The sequence below is a fragment of the Poecilia formosa genome, unplaced genomic scaffold, assembly GCF_000485575.1.
Source record: "Poecilia formosa unplaced genomic scaffold, Poecilia_formosa-5.1.2 Scaffold134, whole genome shotgun sequence".
In the NCBI taxonomy this organism is placed as follows: domain Eukaryota; kingdom Metazoa; phylum Chordata; class Actinopteri; order Cyprinodontiformes; family Poeciliidae; genus Poecilia; species Poecilia formosa.
In genome coordinates, this window is record NW_006800073.1 from 459,596 (window position 1) to 478,449 (window position 18,854).

At 35.7% G+C, this 18,854-nt stretch overlaps 1 protein-coding gene across 4 annotated transcripts in view; it reads right to left on the minus strand.

The window, feature by feature from the left end:
• Positions 1–18,854, minus strand: part of slc1a9 (solute carrier family 1 member 9) — a 66,177-nt gene that overhangs the window by 19,606 nt on the left and 27,717 nt on the right. For 3 of the 4 annotated variants that reach the window (XM_007562120.2, XM_016676456.1, XM_016676457.1), the window contains exons 3-6: positions 16,671–16,760; positions 15,698–15,807; positions 2,881–3,039; positions 2,021–2,173 (exon numbers count right to left, since the gene is read on the minus strand). In XM_007562120.2, coding sequence (XP_007562182.1) covers positions 2,021–2,173; positions 2,881–3,034 — 307 coding nt within the window. In that variant the 5' untranslated portion in view covers positions 3,035–3,039; positions 15,698–15,807; positions 16,671–16,760. Of the gene's footprint in view, positions 1–2,020; positions 2,174–2,880; positions 3,040–7,618; positions 7,825–15,697; positions 15,808–16,670; positions 16,761–18,854 lie in introns of those variants that run through there. The other variant, XM_016676458.1, reaches the window with a different exon arrangement.

Sequence of the window (18,854 nt, forward strand, 5' to 3'; positions counted from 1 at the left end):
CTGTCGATCTCCCGCTCCCTTCTTCCCTCATTCATGAACAAGATCCTCAGATACTTAAACTCCTCCACTTGAGGCAGGACGAGCCCTCTGACCCGGAGAAGGCACTCTACCCTTTTCCGGCTCAAGACCATGGCCTTGGATTTGGAGGCGTTGAGCCTCATCCCAGCCGCTCCCACTTACTTAGCCGTGGTGGGATTGTTTTAGGGGAAATTTCTACTAAAAGTTGCCAATTTAAATATTTTGTAGCCTTATAAGTAAAAAACACTTTTTCCTCCAAGGCTTCAAAGAGTTTATTGGTTTATTAACTGTGTTCTCGTTACAAAAGGTTGATTTTAAGCCTTTTAACCTTGCTAGCAGCATCTGTTGCTAATTAGCTGTTTTGCTATGGTACATTTAATTTTAAGGAACTTGAATTCTTAAGAACCTAATTAGGCAAATGAGCCTGAATACGGGCTCAGTTCTGGTCACGCACCAAGCAGAAAATGCAATCTCAGGTTATCTCCACCCTACCGCTTGTGGTAGTGATGTAGTAGCAACAGGGAAACCCAAAGCTAACCCAAAAGCCAGCGTTTATGAAACAATTGTCCTGCTTTGTTAAAAAAAAAAGAGAAAAACAAGAAGTAGGGCAAAGATTTATTCCTATCTGTGTTTAATATGGTACTTTTTATAGAAATTATATAGATTTAAAGCATATGGCTACCGATTTATCTCACCTGTGAAACATGTACGCTAACTAGCACTAGCCACTGTTATGCCTGGTTGTATTGGACACTTTAATTCAGCATATAATGCAATTCTAAAACTGCACCTCAGTGACTAAAGTTTACTATGACGGAAACATCCTGATTCATCCGCAGAGATTCCCTCCAGTCGCCGAGTAAAGGGATTACAAGCTCTGCTAGCAAGGTAAACAGTTCCATTATTCACTCTGGGTGTGGTGAAAGTATTTATAGAAATGTGCATGGGGTGTGTTTTATTTTATCAACAGAAGCACAGACACGTGAAAAAGTATACTTGTGAAAATAAGTGAAGAAATATACTGTTTACAAAAGCAGACTAAAGCTTCTTCATTTTGCTTCGTTGGCATTTTTAATAATTAAAACTAATATTATTATCAAAAATAGTAAAAGTATATTAAAAAGATGATTTAAGTTATGTATTTCATGAAAAATAAGTATATTATCGACAAAATATTTTCTCAAAAGACTTTATCAAAATGATTTACTATTCATAACATGAACTGTTGTGTTTTTTGTTGTTTTGCTTAACAAACTAGGAACTCTCCATTTTTGTCTAATTTATTTCCTAGTTTTGAATCATGAACGCTAACATTAACCAGGGTAATTAATCCAATATTTGTGGAAAATGGCTTTCAGTGTTGCTTGCTTACACAGTGGCGGAAAAACTTTAGCTAATTTGCTAATGTACTAACAGCATAGCTGGTGTCTTGTTTAGCACCTTAGCGTTTAGCACATTTTAGCTAATCTGCTAATGTGCTAATACTAGACCTATGTTTTTGCTTGGTGCTTTAGCGTTTTTGCTAACTTTGAAAACATTTAGCATGATTAGCTTCCTCTAAATGAATTGTGCTAATTTACTACGCTGTTTTGTAAACTTTCAGTCGAATAAAGTTTGATGAAATTTTGGTTATCAACCAACAAAGCCAATTCATTAGGCCCTTAGCAATGGCTTTGCAACCCTTTCCAAACTAACAGATGTTGTCAATAACTTTACTTCTTATATATTCCTGCATTTCTTTGGAACAAAACATGATGTGAAGCTCTTTTAGATAATTTAGCCTACTTCATGTTGTCAGATGGGTTCTCCAATAGATTTCTTTCCCTTGAAAATGTATTTGTTTTAGATAAATGACATGTTATCTGTGTGTGATGTTATTTTTGTTTGGTTGGTTTACGTCTCAAGAACATTATAATAATTTTACTGTAAGAAGATATCAACCTCTAAAGTTCAAATAGCCTAACTGAAGCCATTGTTTTTTACTTTAGCAGATTTGTCTCACCTGTGATAAGACTGGAGATGATTAGAGGCAGGATGAGCATCTTCAGCATCCTCATGAGGATTTCTCCAGGAAAGGAGACCATGGTGAGGGCGGCAGTGTCTTTCACCATCATGTAGCGCAGCAGCATCCCAAACACCGCTCCCATGACAACACCTGAGGAATCATAAACACTCCTTAGTCATTTTCTTTTGTTTGACAGCAAGAAGTAGCTAAAGTTTTCCAGAAGTGGGGCTAATATGAATGTTGAAAGTTTCTAAAAATAAGTTTTTGTGGTTTAGTTTTCAACAGAAGTCCTTAGAGAAATTTATATCTCTGTTCACTTGTTCAACCGAGTCAAAAATCAGGAATTAAAATCATTGTACACCTGTTTAGCTGAAGAAGTAGAAAATAAAACAAAACAGATTGTCCATGTAGTTTACAGGCTCTGAGTGGAGTCACTAGCCAGTTGTTTTACATCTTGGATGTAAGGGAACTCTGACTAATGAGAGCCATCTACCGTAATGTAAACGGCTTCATATCTGAGTTTAAATCTTGGTGACAAATTACAGACAAAAAATAACACACTTCTCAAGCTCTGCATGGATTTTTTTTTCCTACAAGAATGCAGCTATGGCGAAACATAGCTAAGTGTTTACAAAAGCAGGCTAAAGACAACAACAAGCCGGCACAAGTCTTGTGGGAAAATGATCACAGAGTTTGTACATCTTGATTTGCGTTAAGCAACATTTGCTGCAAAACATGATTTAAAGGAAAAGACAACAAACTAGCCACTCAGCAGGCAGTATGGGAAGTAAAAGCTGAAACTTGTTGTTTGCACAATAACACAGTGAAGCAGCCTGAGCTGTAAAGTGGGTTTGTACCAAGAACAGTGAGTCCGAGCAGCAGGTTGTGGGTGTTACGGCTGCAGTGGCCGGCATCTTTGTATGCAAGGTCCGTGTTGTCATCTCGAGCGTTTTCCTCTTTCTCCTTCTCCTTTTTTGTGTTGGACTGGTTAGTTGTCGGCTGGTTTGTCATCCTGCCTGTGGAGAGATTGAGAAAGTTGGGTTTACTTTTAACAAAGATCCTCAGACTTCAATCTTAAAGTAAGTTTGTTAGCTTGTCAAATAATGCTAAAAACCGTATTCATTTTATTTCAAATTATTCTTAGATAAAGAGATTTTAGTCTGGTCATTTCAGAATGAGATGTTTTAGGGCATCTTGTCAATTTAAATTCAAATAAAAACACTTCTGCCCAGGTCCCCAAACTCAACTTTTACATTCGCACAGGAAAATGGCTGCAAACAGATGTGCAATTATTGGTGATGCACAGTTACAGAACTGTGCATCACCAACAATACAGCATATAGTTTCTGGATGGTAAGTCAACAACAAAACAGCAGCCATTATGCAGCACATACAGAGGTAAAACCAGCTGACCAAACAAGCTGGAGGTCCACTTAGGTTGCTAGGTGACGGGCGGAATTCTGCTGGTGTTGCTAGGTGACGGCACTCTGCCTGCTGATTTGTGACATTACATTCTGGGAGTTTTTGAAACATTTCATTTCACAGACAATGAAAAGTATTAACTTATTGCCAAAAACCATCAGTGTGGTTTTTTAAAGCACTTTGGCTTAAGCATTTTTACAAAAACATGCAAAATGTGACTTTTACACAGTAACTCCCTTCTAAATTAACTTGTGCTATAAACACTTTGATGCAAACATGGGACCAATGTTCTGTTCAGTTTGTCTATGTTGATTTGTGTCTGTACCTATCAAATAAACTTAAATTAAGTATAAAACTCCATGTTTTATACATTGCTTTTGCTTAATTTTCTGTATGTAATTTGTGTTTAACTTTTTTGTGATCTGTGTCTTGAAAGATGCTAAATCAATAACGTTCCACTTTACTACTGAAGGCCTATGTAGTCTCTCCATTGTGTAACAGAGTATTTAAAGAATACCAACCTTCTGTTTGAGATAAAACTTTACTGCCTTGCATCTGCAGGGTACCACAGGGTAAATGTTGGGTTTCTACCTTAAGTGTACTTAAGGGTAACTGCTTTTAGCTCCTGGTGTTGAGATGAGTGAGCCTGACTTATCTGTCATGCTTAAAGTATTTCTGGGCCTGGTCCCACTCGACAAAACAACTTTAAATCTATTTCTGGCAATCAAAATGCTTTGAGGATGAAATAATTCATAATGACAGTTCACAATACTTAGCATGCAGTTTACACGTCAACGGCATCCTCACCTGCTGTGTGAGAGCTTTAAAAGCAACACGGAGTCTTAATCACAGATAGTGTTTGGACCAATATAAAACATTAAAGTCTTTGCTGCTTCTGCATTGAGAAAATTGAGGAATTCAGCATTTTTATACAAGTTTATAAAGAAAAAAAATGCAGAGTTGTTTCAATAAGTATGGCTTAAAGTGGTCTGCATAAAGTTTCATGTGGAGTTATTGTATCCAGACCTCAACTCTTTGTGGCTTATGTTGGCAAATTTGGCAGCTATCGCTAACCACAAACTGTATCCAGATGCCGACTCCTCTTACAAGTGACTTGCTGGTAAATGTGAGGCGGCCATGTTTTCTGCATGTAATATCAGAGGAGAAGTTTCCCATTTATTTGATGCGGTGTCACAGAGGTAGAAGGTAAAGATACTTTTCTGTTATTTCATCCATCCAAACACATAAATGCTCATATATTGGCCCTCTGGCGCACAAATTCATTAAGATCTTTCATTTCTCAGGCTGTGAAACCAGCTCAAAGTTTTAACCTGAGGCAGACACCCTGCCTACATTTAGGACCAGGCTTAAAGGTGACCTTATATGCTTCATTGGACACATTAGGAAAGGTAAGTGGTCTATATAAACCCCATTCATTAATTTTTCAAATTTCTTAGATAATGAGATATTAGTCTGTTCAGTGTCAGAATGAGCTAGTTTCGGGTTTCTTGTCACTTAAAATCCAAATAAGCTTCTGCTGGCCAACTCAAGGTTTACACTCGCATGGGAAAATGGCTGCAAACAGATGCACAATTAAACAACTGTACATCTTTAAAAGCGGAAGTGGAGCCTCCCGCACAACCAACAAGAATTCAGCAATGGGTTCCTGGATGGTAAGTCAACAACAGCAGCCATTGTACAGCTTATACAGTGATAAATCCAGCTGACCAAATGTGCTGGAGCTCGGTTTGGACAGCTTTTGATTTGTGATGTCACCACTGAGAGGTTTTTGAACCGGCTGATTTTCCAGGCATCAAAAAACATTAACATATTGCAATAAAACAACTTGGATTGTTTTTAGAAGCAGTTTAGACCCAAATTGAAGTGCAAATCGTGCAAAATTTGAAGTTAACAAGGACTTATCTTCATCAACAAAATAAAGGTAAATTTAAAGGGAACCTATTGGGCAAAATTCATATTTTGCACCTATGTATGCCTCCATTTTGATCTCTACTGCTTCTAAAAACAACTGAGGCGCTTAAAAGAAACAACAAGTCACTTTCTGGTGTTAGGTTAGTATTTTTTTGGTGTCTAGAAAATGAGCCATTCCATAATCCTCCCAAATGAAACATCACATTCAACGGACTGCACTGTTACCTAGCAACCATAGACAAGCCCAGGCCTGTTACCTAGCAACCCAGTCATAATTCCAGGATGTTTGGTTACCTGGAAAAGACAAGTGTTTTGTTGTTGACTCACCATCCAGAAGCCACTTTCTGCATTCTTGTTGGTTGTGCAGGAGGCTCCACTTCTGCTTTTCAAAGATGTATGGTGGTATAATTGCGCATCTGTCTGCAGCCATTTTGATGTGCAAGTGTGAACGTTGAGTTTGGGGGCGTGACCAGCAGCAGCTTATTTGGATTTAAAGTGACAGAGACCCTAAAATAGCTCATTCTGAACCGAACAGACCGAAATCTCACTATCTGAGAAAGATTTTGTGCAAAATCAAGTAACACGTTTTTATAGATCAGAGACCTATATCCTTCCCTGTTCAAGGAAGCGTAATAGGTCACCTTTAAGGCAGGTAACTAAGATACTCCTCTTCCCAGCTGATCCCATGGCATAGCCAGGCTAGAAAGGATCCGTTGCCCCGTCAGGAAGTTTTGGGATGTTCAAATCTACAAGGAAGCTCATTTTGGCTAAACCCCGACTTCAGATTCAAGGGACTAAATCCACTTTCTCCATTCCCATTCACAGGAGGCAGCTTATCCTGGGGAAATTGGAGTTCAGCCACATATTTCTGCTTAAACCTTTGCTTTAGGCACGTGAAGTTTAAAATAGTTGGCCTACACTTTGTTTTTGGAGGGGTGATAGCATTCTCACGTAAGGAAATCTGCAAATAATTAGAGGTAAATACCGCTGTGCAGGAAACGTACACTGAGGCTTCAAGGAAAGACTGTAGCCAAACAAAAATAAAGGCTTTCTTCTGACAGGTATTCGAATCAAAGGAATTATTTATTTAACGGACAACTGTGGGATTTCTTTGCGGTCAATGGTTATCCATTGATTGTGTAAATTGTCATTTTGAAAATAAATTTGCTTATTGAAAACACGTAATTTTTTTTAGCCATCTTGAAATTGGTGTATTTCACAAAACTGCAATGGAAACAGTTTTTTTCGGATCACAAATGTCACATGACCAACAACCAGATGTTGCCTCTGGCAGAAACCACGAAGAAGAAGACGACAGGAAGTAGTTGGAGGATGATGGTGCAGCATGTTTTTTAATGATTTATGACATGAACAACCTTATTCATGTGTGATTTTAATTCTGTTTCTTATTTAATGGAAACACCACAATTACAAAATTGTGTTGTGTCAACATTAGTGGAATACTTACAAAGTTTTACACACATTTGTGTTGGAATCGCAACTATTACTGATGAAACTATCAGTAATAATTTGTTTTCTGCAATTTAATGCCCTATTTCTGCATTAAATTGCAGAAATAGGGCAAACCTGCACAAATAGGCCTGTCATGATAATATGATAATAATATTGTTGTTTTCAGACAATTTTCAACTAATATAATAATAATGTCCTTCTAATGCAAGAACACAAAGATCAATAAACTTTACATTTTAACAAATATTTAACACTGGAACTGGAAGACATTTTAAATATCAAAAATAAATAAACAAACCATCAGAAATAACAAATAAAATGAATAATAAAGTCTCTGTAAATAAAATTATCCTTCAATAAATCAGACCAAAGCACCAAACTGAAAGCTTTTGTCATGCAGTTTTTTGTAGAAAAAGAGAAAAACGATAAATCCTGCAAATGGAAATTATTGAGCTCATTTTAATTCAACATGCGATTAATTGATTATCTGATTTATTGCGACTGACCTACAGACAAATGGGCTGGAATGTGTCGTCATCCTGGAACAGAACGGCTGGATTAGGATTGGCAGTCTGGGCAATAGTTAATTTCCACAAACTAAAAACACAACCAGGTAAAGACAAATCTAAAAACTGAACATATCTTCACGACAAAACCCAAAGTCTACCACCTGCATTAGCATTAATATGCTGTGTTTTGTTGTCTTTATTTACAATCCATCATGTTGTGAATGACGAACCAACGACGCAGTAATCTAAGGTCACCTACTGTTTTGTTTTCCTTCAGGGTTTCATCTCCACGCCTTCATCGTCTCAGCGCCGCTGTATTGTCTGCCAGACCGAGTACTGAACTGAAACGGTGCGTTTTAGTGTCCTGCCAAGTTTCAGTGGAAAGAGATGTAATCCTCGATGAATGGAGTTATGAGAAACGCAAGGGGGGAGGGAGGGAGACTCTGTTGTAGTCATCGCAAATCCTCTTTCCAATCTTTACATCATTCTTATTATGAACACTGTTTGGTGATGTCAGCTGGCCACATGGTCGTATTTACACAAATCTGAGGCGGAAAGGTCCATTATCGGGAAAATCATTTAGGAACGAGGTAGTTAGAGCCGGACGGATTTGGATGGGGGATAAAAAACGAAAATAGAAAGGCGATGAGACCAGAATAAAGGCTGTAAAAACACCAAACATTACCAAGAATTTATCTTCTAGTTTCTAATGTCAATATCTTAAGACACTTGAAATAAAACAAAACTAACTTACAAGTAACTTTTCAAGAAGGTATGGGCTCTTCCTTTAGGTAAATTTCTATTGGCAGATTATTTCACTCATAACAAAACATTTTTCCATGTTAGAAGTGAAACAATCTGCTAATAAACTAGAACTTTTTCATCATTTTTAAGGAATTATTGACTTAAAATATCCTCCTGTAACCTGCTGAGAAAATATTTCTAAGTTAGTACACTGGAAATAAGGCGAAACTAAGATATTTGCACTAGAAACAAGACCAAGAATACTTGGTAAAATTTCACAGTGTCCTCTTCAAATCGCAACAATAAATCTGATATTGTTTCAAAATCAGGGGAGGAGCCAACATGTCAACATTTTCCTCCTGATTCAGAAACTCAAAGCTGCAATGGGATATTAGAGACATTTTACATAGAAAAAGGGAGCAAATTTCCACCAAAATATTTTAGATTAATTTCAGAATTTTCTTTAAAAAAAAGAAAAGAAAATTTCTGTGTTGCAAAGTTACAAATTTTCTAGAAACAAAAATCAGAAATGTTCAGAATAATCTCAGAAAGTTTCTGGAAATTTCTGTGTTTGAAAAGTTGAACATTTTTAAGATGAATCTTATGAATTGTATAGACAAACAAGGAACTTTCTGACCTTGAAAATTCAAAAATTTGCTTAAAAAAAAATCAATTTTTTTTAGATTAATCTGAATTTTTCCAGAAAAAATTTCAAAACTTCTGCTGAAAAAACGATTTTGAAATTAAATCTCAGAAATGTTCTAAAAAAATAGAAAAAGAAAAGCAAGAAAATATCTTAGTTTGAAAATTCAAAAATTAATTTGAGATTAATCTCAGAAATGAGTTTCAAAAGTCAAACATTTTAACTTTTCATATTTCCACAGTGTTTCTAGTACATTTCTGAGGGTTTTTTTTGCAGAAATTTCCCCCTGTTTCCATCTACGGCGGCCCTAATACTCAAAGCTGCCTCTAGATGTGGAAAAACAATAATCGAGGAATCGGCGCGTCCTGTTGGCTCGACTTCTTACGTCTCTAAAATCTTGCCTGGAAAGTCTGAATTTATATCAACAGAACTGACGAGCCTGTTATATCGCATTACATCTTAGGATCCCTAATAACACAGAAATTCAATTCGCCGGGTTCAGATAGGTCAAGCAGCTTAAAGTAAATCCTGGATTTTCTCCAAACATGACACAGGTATTATAACTCGGGCTGGAGAACAAGAGGTTTCTCGCTTCGAAGGAGGGAAAATTTGATTCCTTGCAGGTGATTTGGGAATGTTTTCTGATCTTTAAAGGTGTGGAAAAAAGGAGAAAACTCTAAAACATTTTACTGGTGGGTGCAAACTAAAAAACTGTCATATTAAGATAAAACAGCAACCAAAAAATAAATAAATAAATACTGCAGCATAAAGGCTTTGGTTGTAGTGGAAACCAATGTAGAAACATTTTTGTAAGATTTTAAACAATTTAGTTTAAAACAGGAAATATGGCAAGAATTAGGAGAGAATATTAAATAAGACTGTAGTGAATGGGACAATTCAGGCTTGACCTTTCACCTCATTAAACTCAGGTTTTGCCACAGTAACCTCATATTTGAAGGTTTTTAAGTTGGACTGAGTTTCCTTATTCGGATCATCCAACTGATTCAGAAATTCAGAGAAGCTTCTAAAATAATACTTTGAACATTGATTTATGTGTTAAAACTTTTTGATTCAACAGAATAATCACATATTTGAAACTTTTAATGTAAAAACAGCCTGGAGTTAGTTTTATCTACAAACAGTCCTGAGCTCACGTCTGCTAATGCGCTAATAGCAGAGCTAATGTTTCACTTAGCGTTTTAGCTAACTTTGAAACAGTTAAGCTCACTAAATAAACTCTAAATTTACTCGGTTGTTTTTTAAACTCTCAGTTGATTAAAGTTTGACATCTGTGTTGAAGTTTTGGTTAAGACTTCTTCAAGTAGTTAGACGTTTATATTCATGCTCTTATTCTGAAGAGGTGAAGAACATTTAAGGAGCAGTTCCCTTTCCTCTCCTTGTGTTCTCGCTCCCTGTCCTTTTTTTCTAATAACTTTAGTTTTTAAAAATAAATAAATAAATAAATACAGGAACAAAATAAAACAGACAGTACATGGGTAAACCACAAAACCGTACCAAGTATTTTTGGTTTAACTTTCGAGTGTAAATATCTTAGTACACTTGAAATAATATAAAATTAACTTACAAGTATCATTTCAGCAAGATATAGAAGCTTGTTTAAGGTCAATAATTCCTTCATTTTGATGAAAAAGTAAGAGTTCGACTGTCACCGTTACCTAGCAACACCCAGCCACACCCAGTCCGTTACCTAGCAACCAAGTTCTTGTTCCGCTGGCAGATTATTTCACTTATTACATGGAAAAATGTCTTGTTATAAGCAAAGTAACCTGTCAGTGGAGCTAGTACTTTTTAAAATCAGTGTTAAGGAATTATTGACTTAAAACAAGCTTATATATCTTAATGAAAAGTTACATGTAAGTTAGTTTTGTCTTATTTAAAGTGTACTAAGAGTTTTGTACCAGAAACTAGACCAAAAATACTTGGTAAGATTTTGAGTTTTTGCAGTATTTGAAGTCAAAGGATCCGGAAACAGATCAAAACAAAGAATATATCACACTAACACAAAGAAGGGGAGTTTTGAGAACAGAAAAATTAATAATCACAATATTATTAAGTCTAAAAAGAGTTTAAAGATGGGCGTTAATCTGGGTTATGATTAATATTTGTGTCTTTTTTCTGTGAGTTAGTAAATCCAGAAATGTATTTAGTTTTATTTAATTAGTAATTATTTTGTTTAAAGTCATAATTGTACATTTACTCTTTACTCTGTTAATTATAAGCTCAGAGGGTTGGTTTCTGGGATAATCCTTGATTGATGTGTAATAAATCTTAATCTGAGAAAAATACAGGATCAGCTTGCTTCTAAACCTCTGAATTTATCCCTTGATAACTGATTTCATTCAAACTAATCTCTTGTGCTGCCGTCCTTCTTTTAACACCTTCTGAAACGTGGCTGGTTTAACCACAAAAACTGAGACAAAGCTTGAAGTTTTGATATATTACAGCTACAAAACGAGGTGCCTTGAAGTGCAGATTCTGTGTAAATGATTGCTGAGACATCTGTGGTCATCCCAGCTACAGGCGTGTTCGAGTGTCTGTGCGTCTCAGAGGATTATTTTCCAGCGGTTGATTGTTTGGTGTGAGCTTTGCGAAAAGGATCGAGAGGTAATCCCCCGCCCCACCCCGCTGCCAGAACCCGTTTAACAGAGCGAGAGGAGGACGGCGGCTGCAGTGACGCTCTGCAAGTCTAACAAGACTGGAAGGACAATTTGTTTGTCAGTTTGAACGTGCAAAATTAGGAAATAAATCATCCAGATATGCTCAACAAGAACAGATGATGGAAATTTAGGATTTGTCTTTTCTTAAACACTGCAAAACCACAAAATCTTACCATGTAAGATTCGCTTAGTTTCTATCAAATATAAATTTGTACTTAAAAAAACAAAACAAAACTAACTTTCAAGTAACTTTTCTCCAAGAAACAGGAGCTTGTTTTCAGTCAATAATTTGTTGATATAGATGATTTTTCATCAATATTTTTCCCACTAATAATGTGGGAAAAATATCTTGTCTTGCAAGTACCTTTTCACCAATATTAAGGAATTATTGACTGAAAACAAACTCTTATATCTTGCTGATGACTTAAGTTAGTTTTGTTTTACTTCAAGTTTAGTAAGAAATTAGACCAAAACACTTGTTAGGATTCTGTTTTTGCAGTGTAGAGGTTACTTCAGTCCACATGCTAAAGCATCCCTGAGCATTTTTCTGAACATCCAACCGAACATCTGAAGCGTAATCTGCAGCAGGACCATTTAAACCATGATTCTAATCTTAAAGCTTGCAATCATTATCAGTAAACACAAGTCAGCTTTTCAGGATCCATTAAGTAAACAAGTTTTACCTGCAGGGAATTGGACCGGAGCCAGTCAGACAGCGGCGGCTCCGTCCAACCAGGCATTGAATAGTTCTGGAGTTTTCATTATAGCACTGCAAAAACACAAAATCTCACCAAGTATTTTGGTCTGGTTTCTGTTTTAAATGAATTAGTACAGTTGAAATGAGACAAAACTTACTTACAGTGAGACATATGAGCTTGTTTTAAGTCAATAATTCCTTCATATTGGAGAAAATGTAAACGTTCCACTGGCGCCGTTACCTGGCAACCCAGCCCATCACCTGGCAACCCAGTTCTGGTTCCACTGGCAGATAATTTCACTTTCAATATGGGAACATTGGCTTATAATAAGTGAAATAATCAGCCAATGGAAATATTACTGTTTTTAATCAATACTGAGGAATTATTTACTTAAAACACGCTCATATATCTTACTGAAAAGTTACTTGTAAGTTAGTTTTGTCTTATTTCAAATGTACTGAGATATTTGGACTAGAAACTAGACTAAAATATTTGGTAAGATTTTGTGTTTTGTAGTGTTGTGTATTATTTCGTTGCTACTTTTTGCTTGTCTAATTCTTGTAGCTTGTTAGCTATTTTTTATTAGTTACCTTTAGTTAAATATTGTTCAGTTTGTATTAGTTGGGGTGGTAGTTTTAGTTTTTCCATACATTGGTTAAGTTTTAGGTGCCAAGTTCACAAAGTATTGTCTTATGATTATGTTTACATTAATTGAATATTGAATGTTGAATAACCAACTGATTCTGGCGTTTTCCTCCAACTTTTGCCGCCTCCATTTTGCAGACTGGCGGAGTACGGAGTGCCATAATTTGTCGACAGCTGACATAAACTGCTTGTATTTATACATCAGTTTAAAAGGCTAATAAACATTCTCATAAACACAAAAACGAATGATGTTATATCTATAACTTCAGCATGTTTTATTTAGTTTCATAAAACCCATAAAGGGTTAAAAAAAAAGTGCAGGCCCATATGAGCCTGACAGCGACAGTCTGTGATTGAGTTAATATGAACCATTTGTCCAGAAATACGCCTGAAAGCAGCTCTGCTTATGCTGCAAGAAATATTTGCTTTAAAGTCCAGACGTCTTTAACTGACCAATAAGATCTTAATCAGAAAATTTTCTGATAAATTCATTGTAATCTGAATAAATCTCTCATTTTTTTCTCTTTTGGTTCCTTGTTGGATGATTTTTTTCACTTTTTTCTGCTTAGAAAGAGCTAATCTATTTAATCAGTATTATAAATATTTATTGATACACTGCAAAAACAAAATTTTACCAAGTATTTTTGGTCTAGTTTTAATGTGAATAGTAGAAATAAGACTAAACTAACTTGAAAGTAACTTTTCAGTAAGATATGGAGCCCTGGAGCGTTATTGTTTGCATCTGGAAGTTTTGCACACAGACACAAGGATGGAGCGCATAGATTAGCTACCGCTACTATTAGCTACCGCTGCTAATAGCTACAGCTGCTATTAGCTAATATAAAACTGTGGTGGTTGATTAGCTAATTTAAACACAACCTACTGATGGTCTGTCAGAGTTGGTGTATAGTTTGCTTTTAAATTTTTTTTATCTGAACTGAAACACCAAATTCCACAGCACATCTACAAGCTGAGGTTGTCAAAGTCAAGCTAGCATAACTGAGCTACTTCCCTCTCCCTCACTATTTTTTTCTTAGTTAAAACTTTTCCTGACCTTTTTATCTAGTTGTCACAGTGTTGACAATTAGTAGCAAAGCATGGCATCTTTTTGTTTACATAGCAGGCGTACATTTAAGATTTAGCATGTTAAATTGACAACTTAGACAACTTAGCAGCTAAAACCAATGCTAATCATTGTTAGCAAGCAGCTTTTTGCTCTCCAGTAGGTAGATGGGAGCAGATACTTGTGCGCAAATAATTCCTTAATATTAATGAAAAAGTACTTGTCATAAGTCAAATAATCTGACATCAATATTAAAGAATTATTTCCTATTTTAGATTGAAATAATATCTGACAATGAAAGAAAAAAAAGACAGTAGCTGATATTCTTCCGTGTGTACATAGTTTTTACTTTGTGGAATCAGAAATCAGTAAAATAGTTTATTTATTCATGTATTTTTATGTGTTTTATGTTGAAAAACCCAAATCATTTGGGCTTCAGGTACCTCCAGGATTTTGTCCTGATTTTAGATTGGATGCAACTGTGCTTGCGTGTGTGTGTGTGTGTGCGTGTGTGGGTGAGTGAGACAAAACCCTGGCATGTAATTGATTGTGTTCAGTGGACACATGTCAGATACACACCCCTCCCCTCGGCTGGATGATAATCGCAGTGTATTAATCTGTTGTTTGAACTCCTTAAGCACAGACTGTCTATCACATCTGCTCTCTTCACCCCGTAAAGCCCTGCTATTAATAAACTCCCTCATTTCCCCCATTTTTACCACTTGGATCTGCTCTTCCCAATCCAACAAAACTGAATTTCACACAGCTTATTGCCTCCATAAAGTAAATTATCCTTCATTATTCTTCTATACACTGCAAAAACACAAAATATTACCAGATATTTTTGATCTAGTTTCTGGTGTAAACATCTTTCTACGTTTTAAAAAAGACAAAATTAACTTACAAGGAACATTTCACCAAGATATAGCAGCTCGCTTTAAGTCAATAATTCCTTTATATTGATAAAAAAATACTAGTTTCACTGGAAGATTATTTCACTTATAACAGAAGGAAAATGTGTTTTTACACGTTCAGTAATCTGCAGATGGAATAAATACTTTTTAAAATCGATATAAAGGAATTATTGACTTAAAACAAACTCCAATACAAAGCTGAAAAGTTACTAGTAAGTTAGTTTTGTAAACATCATATTAGGACTATTATAGATAGAAATAAAAAAGGAGTTTTTTTTACCAAAACAAGTCAACAATATTGAGATTAAGCTCAGAATTTTTTTTTAAATATATGACATCCAAAAGTAAAAAACTGACTTATAAAAATTAATCTTATAAATTTTCTAGAAATAAAACTTTCACTTTTCTGAGTTTGTTCCAGTTTGACTTGTACTTTTTAATCAATATTAATAAATTATTTAATCAAGACAAGCTCCTATATTTTGCTGAAAAGTTACTTGTAATTTAGTTTTGTCTTATTTAAAGTGTCTTAAGATATTTGCACTTGAATACTTAGTAAGATTTTGTGTTTTTGCAGTGTAACCCTCATTTTTGGTACATTTTACAGTGCTTACACTGCAAAAACTCAAAATTTACCAACTATTTGTCTAATTTCTACTGCTAATATGCTTGAAATAAGACAAAACTAACTTAGAAGTAAATTTTCAGCAAGATACAGCAGCTTATTTTAAAAATATTAATAAAAAAATTATACTAAGGAGTTCATATTTCTTGGTGAAACATTTCCTGTAAGATAATTTTGTCTAATTTCAAGTGCACTAAAATATTGACAGTAGACACAAGACAAAAATACTTGGTGAGATTTTGTGTTTTTGCAGTGTAGAAGCATGGAGAACATTATAAATAAAGATATTTTTGAATTAATGCATGAGGGAAAAGGTGAGCAGGCTTACCTGTGGTGCGTTAGTGTCTCCCATCCGACTGGAGCGAGGCATCGGGAGCGACGCAGAGCGATGTGCAGATGAAGAGGCGGCAGGAGGCAAAGCCGCAGTCTTTGCGTCATCTGAGAAAATGTTCAGATTAATACGACAGCTTGTGGCTCCCCTCCCTCCTTTCCTCTCCGTTTTGTCGACTCACTTCTTTTTTTCTTTTCTTTTTCTCATTTTACAAATAATCTGAGCTACAGAGAGGAGGCGATGATCACTTGTTGCCAGTAGAGTCATAATGAAGGTATTTTTAAAAATTGAAAAAATGTTTCTGTTTACAAAGAAAAGATACGGAACAGAGCATACACTAAAAAAAAGAGAAAGGAGCTCCAACTTAAAAAAATTAATGTGTTACATTTAATTGAAATTTATGTTTTTAAACTGAACAACTTAGTCTTAATATATTTACTTTGATAAGCATGATTTGATTACTTGTAACAAATTAACTTTTTTTTAGTTGGATCACCTATTTTCTTTTTATGGTAAAAAAAAACAAAATATCAGACATTAAAGACATTATGATAAATTAAAAACATTCAATGATCTGCAACATTCATGTGTTTTTAAGGCTTTTTTGATGGGAAATAAAGTTCAATTTAGGCCAATTTAAAGGGGAACTATTCCCTATTCTGTAAAATTCACATTTTGCAGGTTTTTGTGCTTCCATCTGGGTGTCAACTGCTTCTAAAAAACAGCCAGAGCAATTTAAAAAAAGGGAGAAAAAAACACCCAGCAGTTTCTCGTGTCTGGAAAATTAGCAGTTTAAAAAAACCTCCCAAATGTAATGTCACACTGTGTGTTGCCTAGCAACCACGGTGAAGCCCCGCCTTGTTACCTAGTACACAAGCTGAGCTCCAGCACGCTTGGTCAGCTGGTTTTATCTCTGTATTCGCTGTACAATGGCTGCTGAAAAAGAGAAAGTGTTTTGTTGTCGACTTACTATCCAGAAACGACTTGCTGAATTCTTGCTCATTATGCAGGAGGCTCCACTTCTGCTTTTCAAAGATGTTGTTAGTGGTGGACGATATAGCTGAAAAACCAACAACGATATAAGCGTTTCATATCAGTCAATATCAATAACTGTGTATATCGATGATTATTGATTATTTTCTTGTGTTAGATATCTGAAAATCTGCCAAACTGATGGTGTGACTTTTCCTGTTTTATCTAAATGTTTCACTCCCCGCTGCTGTTGTTTTTTTTCATTTTTTAAGCAGTTATGAGACACAGTGGCAAAACCTGAAACTGCTGCTGTGCAAGTTAATCAACAGGTTGTTGCTAGGTAACCAGAGAGAGAGTGAGTTGCTAGGTAACCAGAGAGTGAGTGAGATGATGCTGCTTGGCTAGCAGTGAGAGGTTGAGCAGCTAAAGCCTTTCTTATACCTGCATCTCCCAGAATGCTTTGCAGTTCTAGATTGTAATATTCTATATCTACTGATATTTATTGGTCAGTAGATATTGTATATCTACTGATTTAGAATATTGATGTGTCCATCATGTGTACATTGTTGTTAATTCATTGTCCAGTCCTAATGGTCGGATAATTTCGCATCTGTTTGCAGCCATTTTGACTTCAGTGTGAATGCTTAGTTAGTGGGCGTGGCCAGCAGCACCTTATTTGCATTTAAAGAGACAGGACTCCCTAAAGCAGCTCATTCTGAACTTACCAGACTAAAATCTCATTATCTATGAATGACTGTTTGCAAAATGTGTAATAATCATGTTTTGTTTAACCCACCGACTTATGCTAATCTGTTAGAGGTAGCATAAAAGATCACCTTTGAAAAAAGGTGCTGTCAGTATCCTCCCTTCCACAAGGGGGAGCTATGACTCCTGTTGAAATCCGAACAGCAGCTTCCGCCTTGTAAGGTCCACCGTGACAGACATCAGTGTCAATCATGAGGCCTGGAAAGGCTCAGAGGCCCCAGGGTGGAGCCGGAGTGTGCTGCACGTTTTCCGTTCTCGCATTTATCCTCCAGCCGCGACACGGCAGGGGAACGCAGAGTTAGAAACAAACCAACAAAAAACAGGAGGAGTTTTTTCCCACAGAGACGCTGATCATAAAGAACGCTTCTTCCCGAGCTTCACGGCTGAGATAGGAGTGATTTATGAGTGCAACATTTCAACTGTCACATGAGATGTTGTACAACAACGTGACATTCCTGACACTTTCAAGGCAGCCTGTTTACTTGCTGCGGTGGCAGATAGAGGAATCTATATTTAAGGGAATGTATTTATAATAGCCAGAGTTAGAAAAGCATTTCTTAAAACACTGGTGTGTGATTTGAGCCCCCCTAAAGTGGGGGCTTGTCATCGCTGGTTGCTGAGCTCATGCTAATTATAGGAAAGAAGACTCAACACATTTGCTAAATATTTGGGTCAGGAAGATGTTCAGAACACCAGGAAAAAATGTTTACAGAGAAACATTTTTCCTTAAAAACAAGACTCAGATTACGCAAATACAAACTCATTAACAAGAATATGGTTTATACATAACTACACTGCAAAAACACAAAATCTTACCCAGTTTTTCTTGTCAAATTTCTAATGAAAATATCTTAGTAGTACACTAGAAAAAAGACAAAACTGCCTTTCAAGCAACTTCTAAGCAAAATATATGAGCTTGTTTTAAGTCAATAATTCCTTAATATGGATGAGAAAGTTGTGGTTCCATTACAGATTATTTCTTTTTAACAAGGGAAAATGTCTTGTTATAAGTGAAATAATCTGCCGGTGAAAATGGTTTCTTTCAATCAATATGAAGGAATTATTTACTTTAAAAAAAAATCCTCTCTCTTTCTGAAAAGTTACTTGTAAGTTAGTAGACTTGAAATAAAACAAAACAAAGATGTTTGCACTATAAAGTAAACCAGAAATACTTGGTGGTTTATGTGTTTGTTTTGGAAGTGTAAGCCAGATTTTAGAAACTGGGTGCTGGAAATGATCAGCTATGGAAGAGTAAAGATGCAAAGAACTTCTAATCATGCAGTGGAAAACAGCTTTTATTTGTAGAGCACATTAAAAACATTCTGATTTTCCGAGAGTGAATGTTTCAGCAGATTTATCACCATGTGATGCTAAAAAACAAACACACACAAAAAAAAACAAATTTTCAGATTTTAGA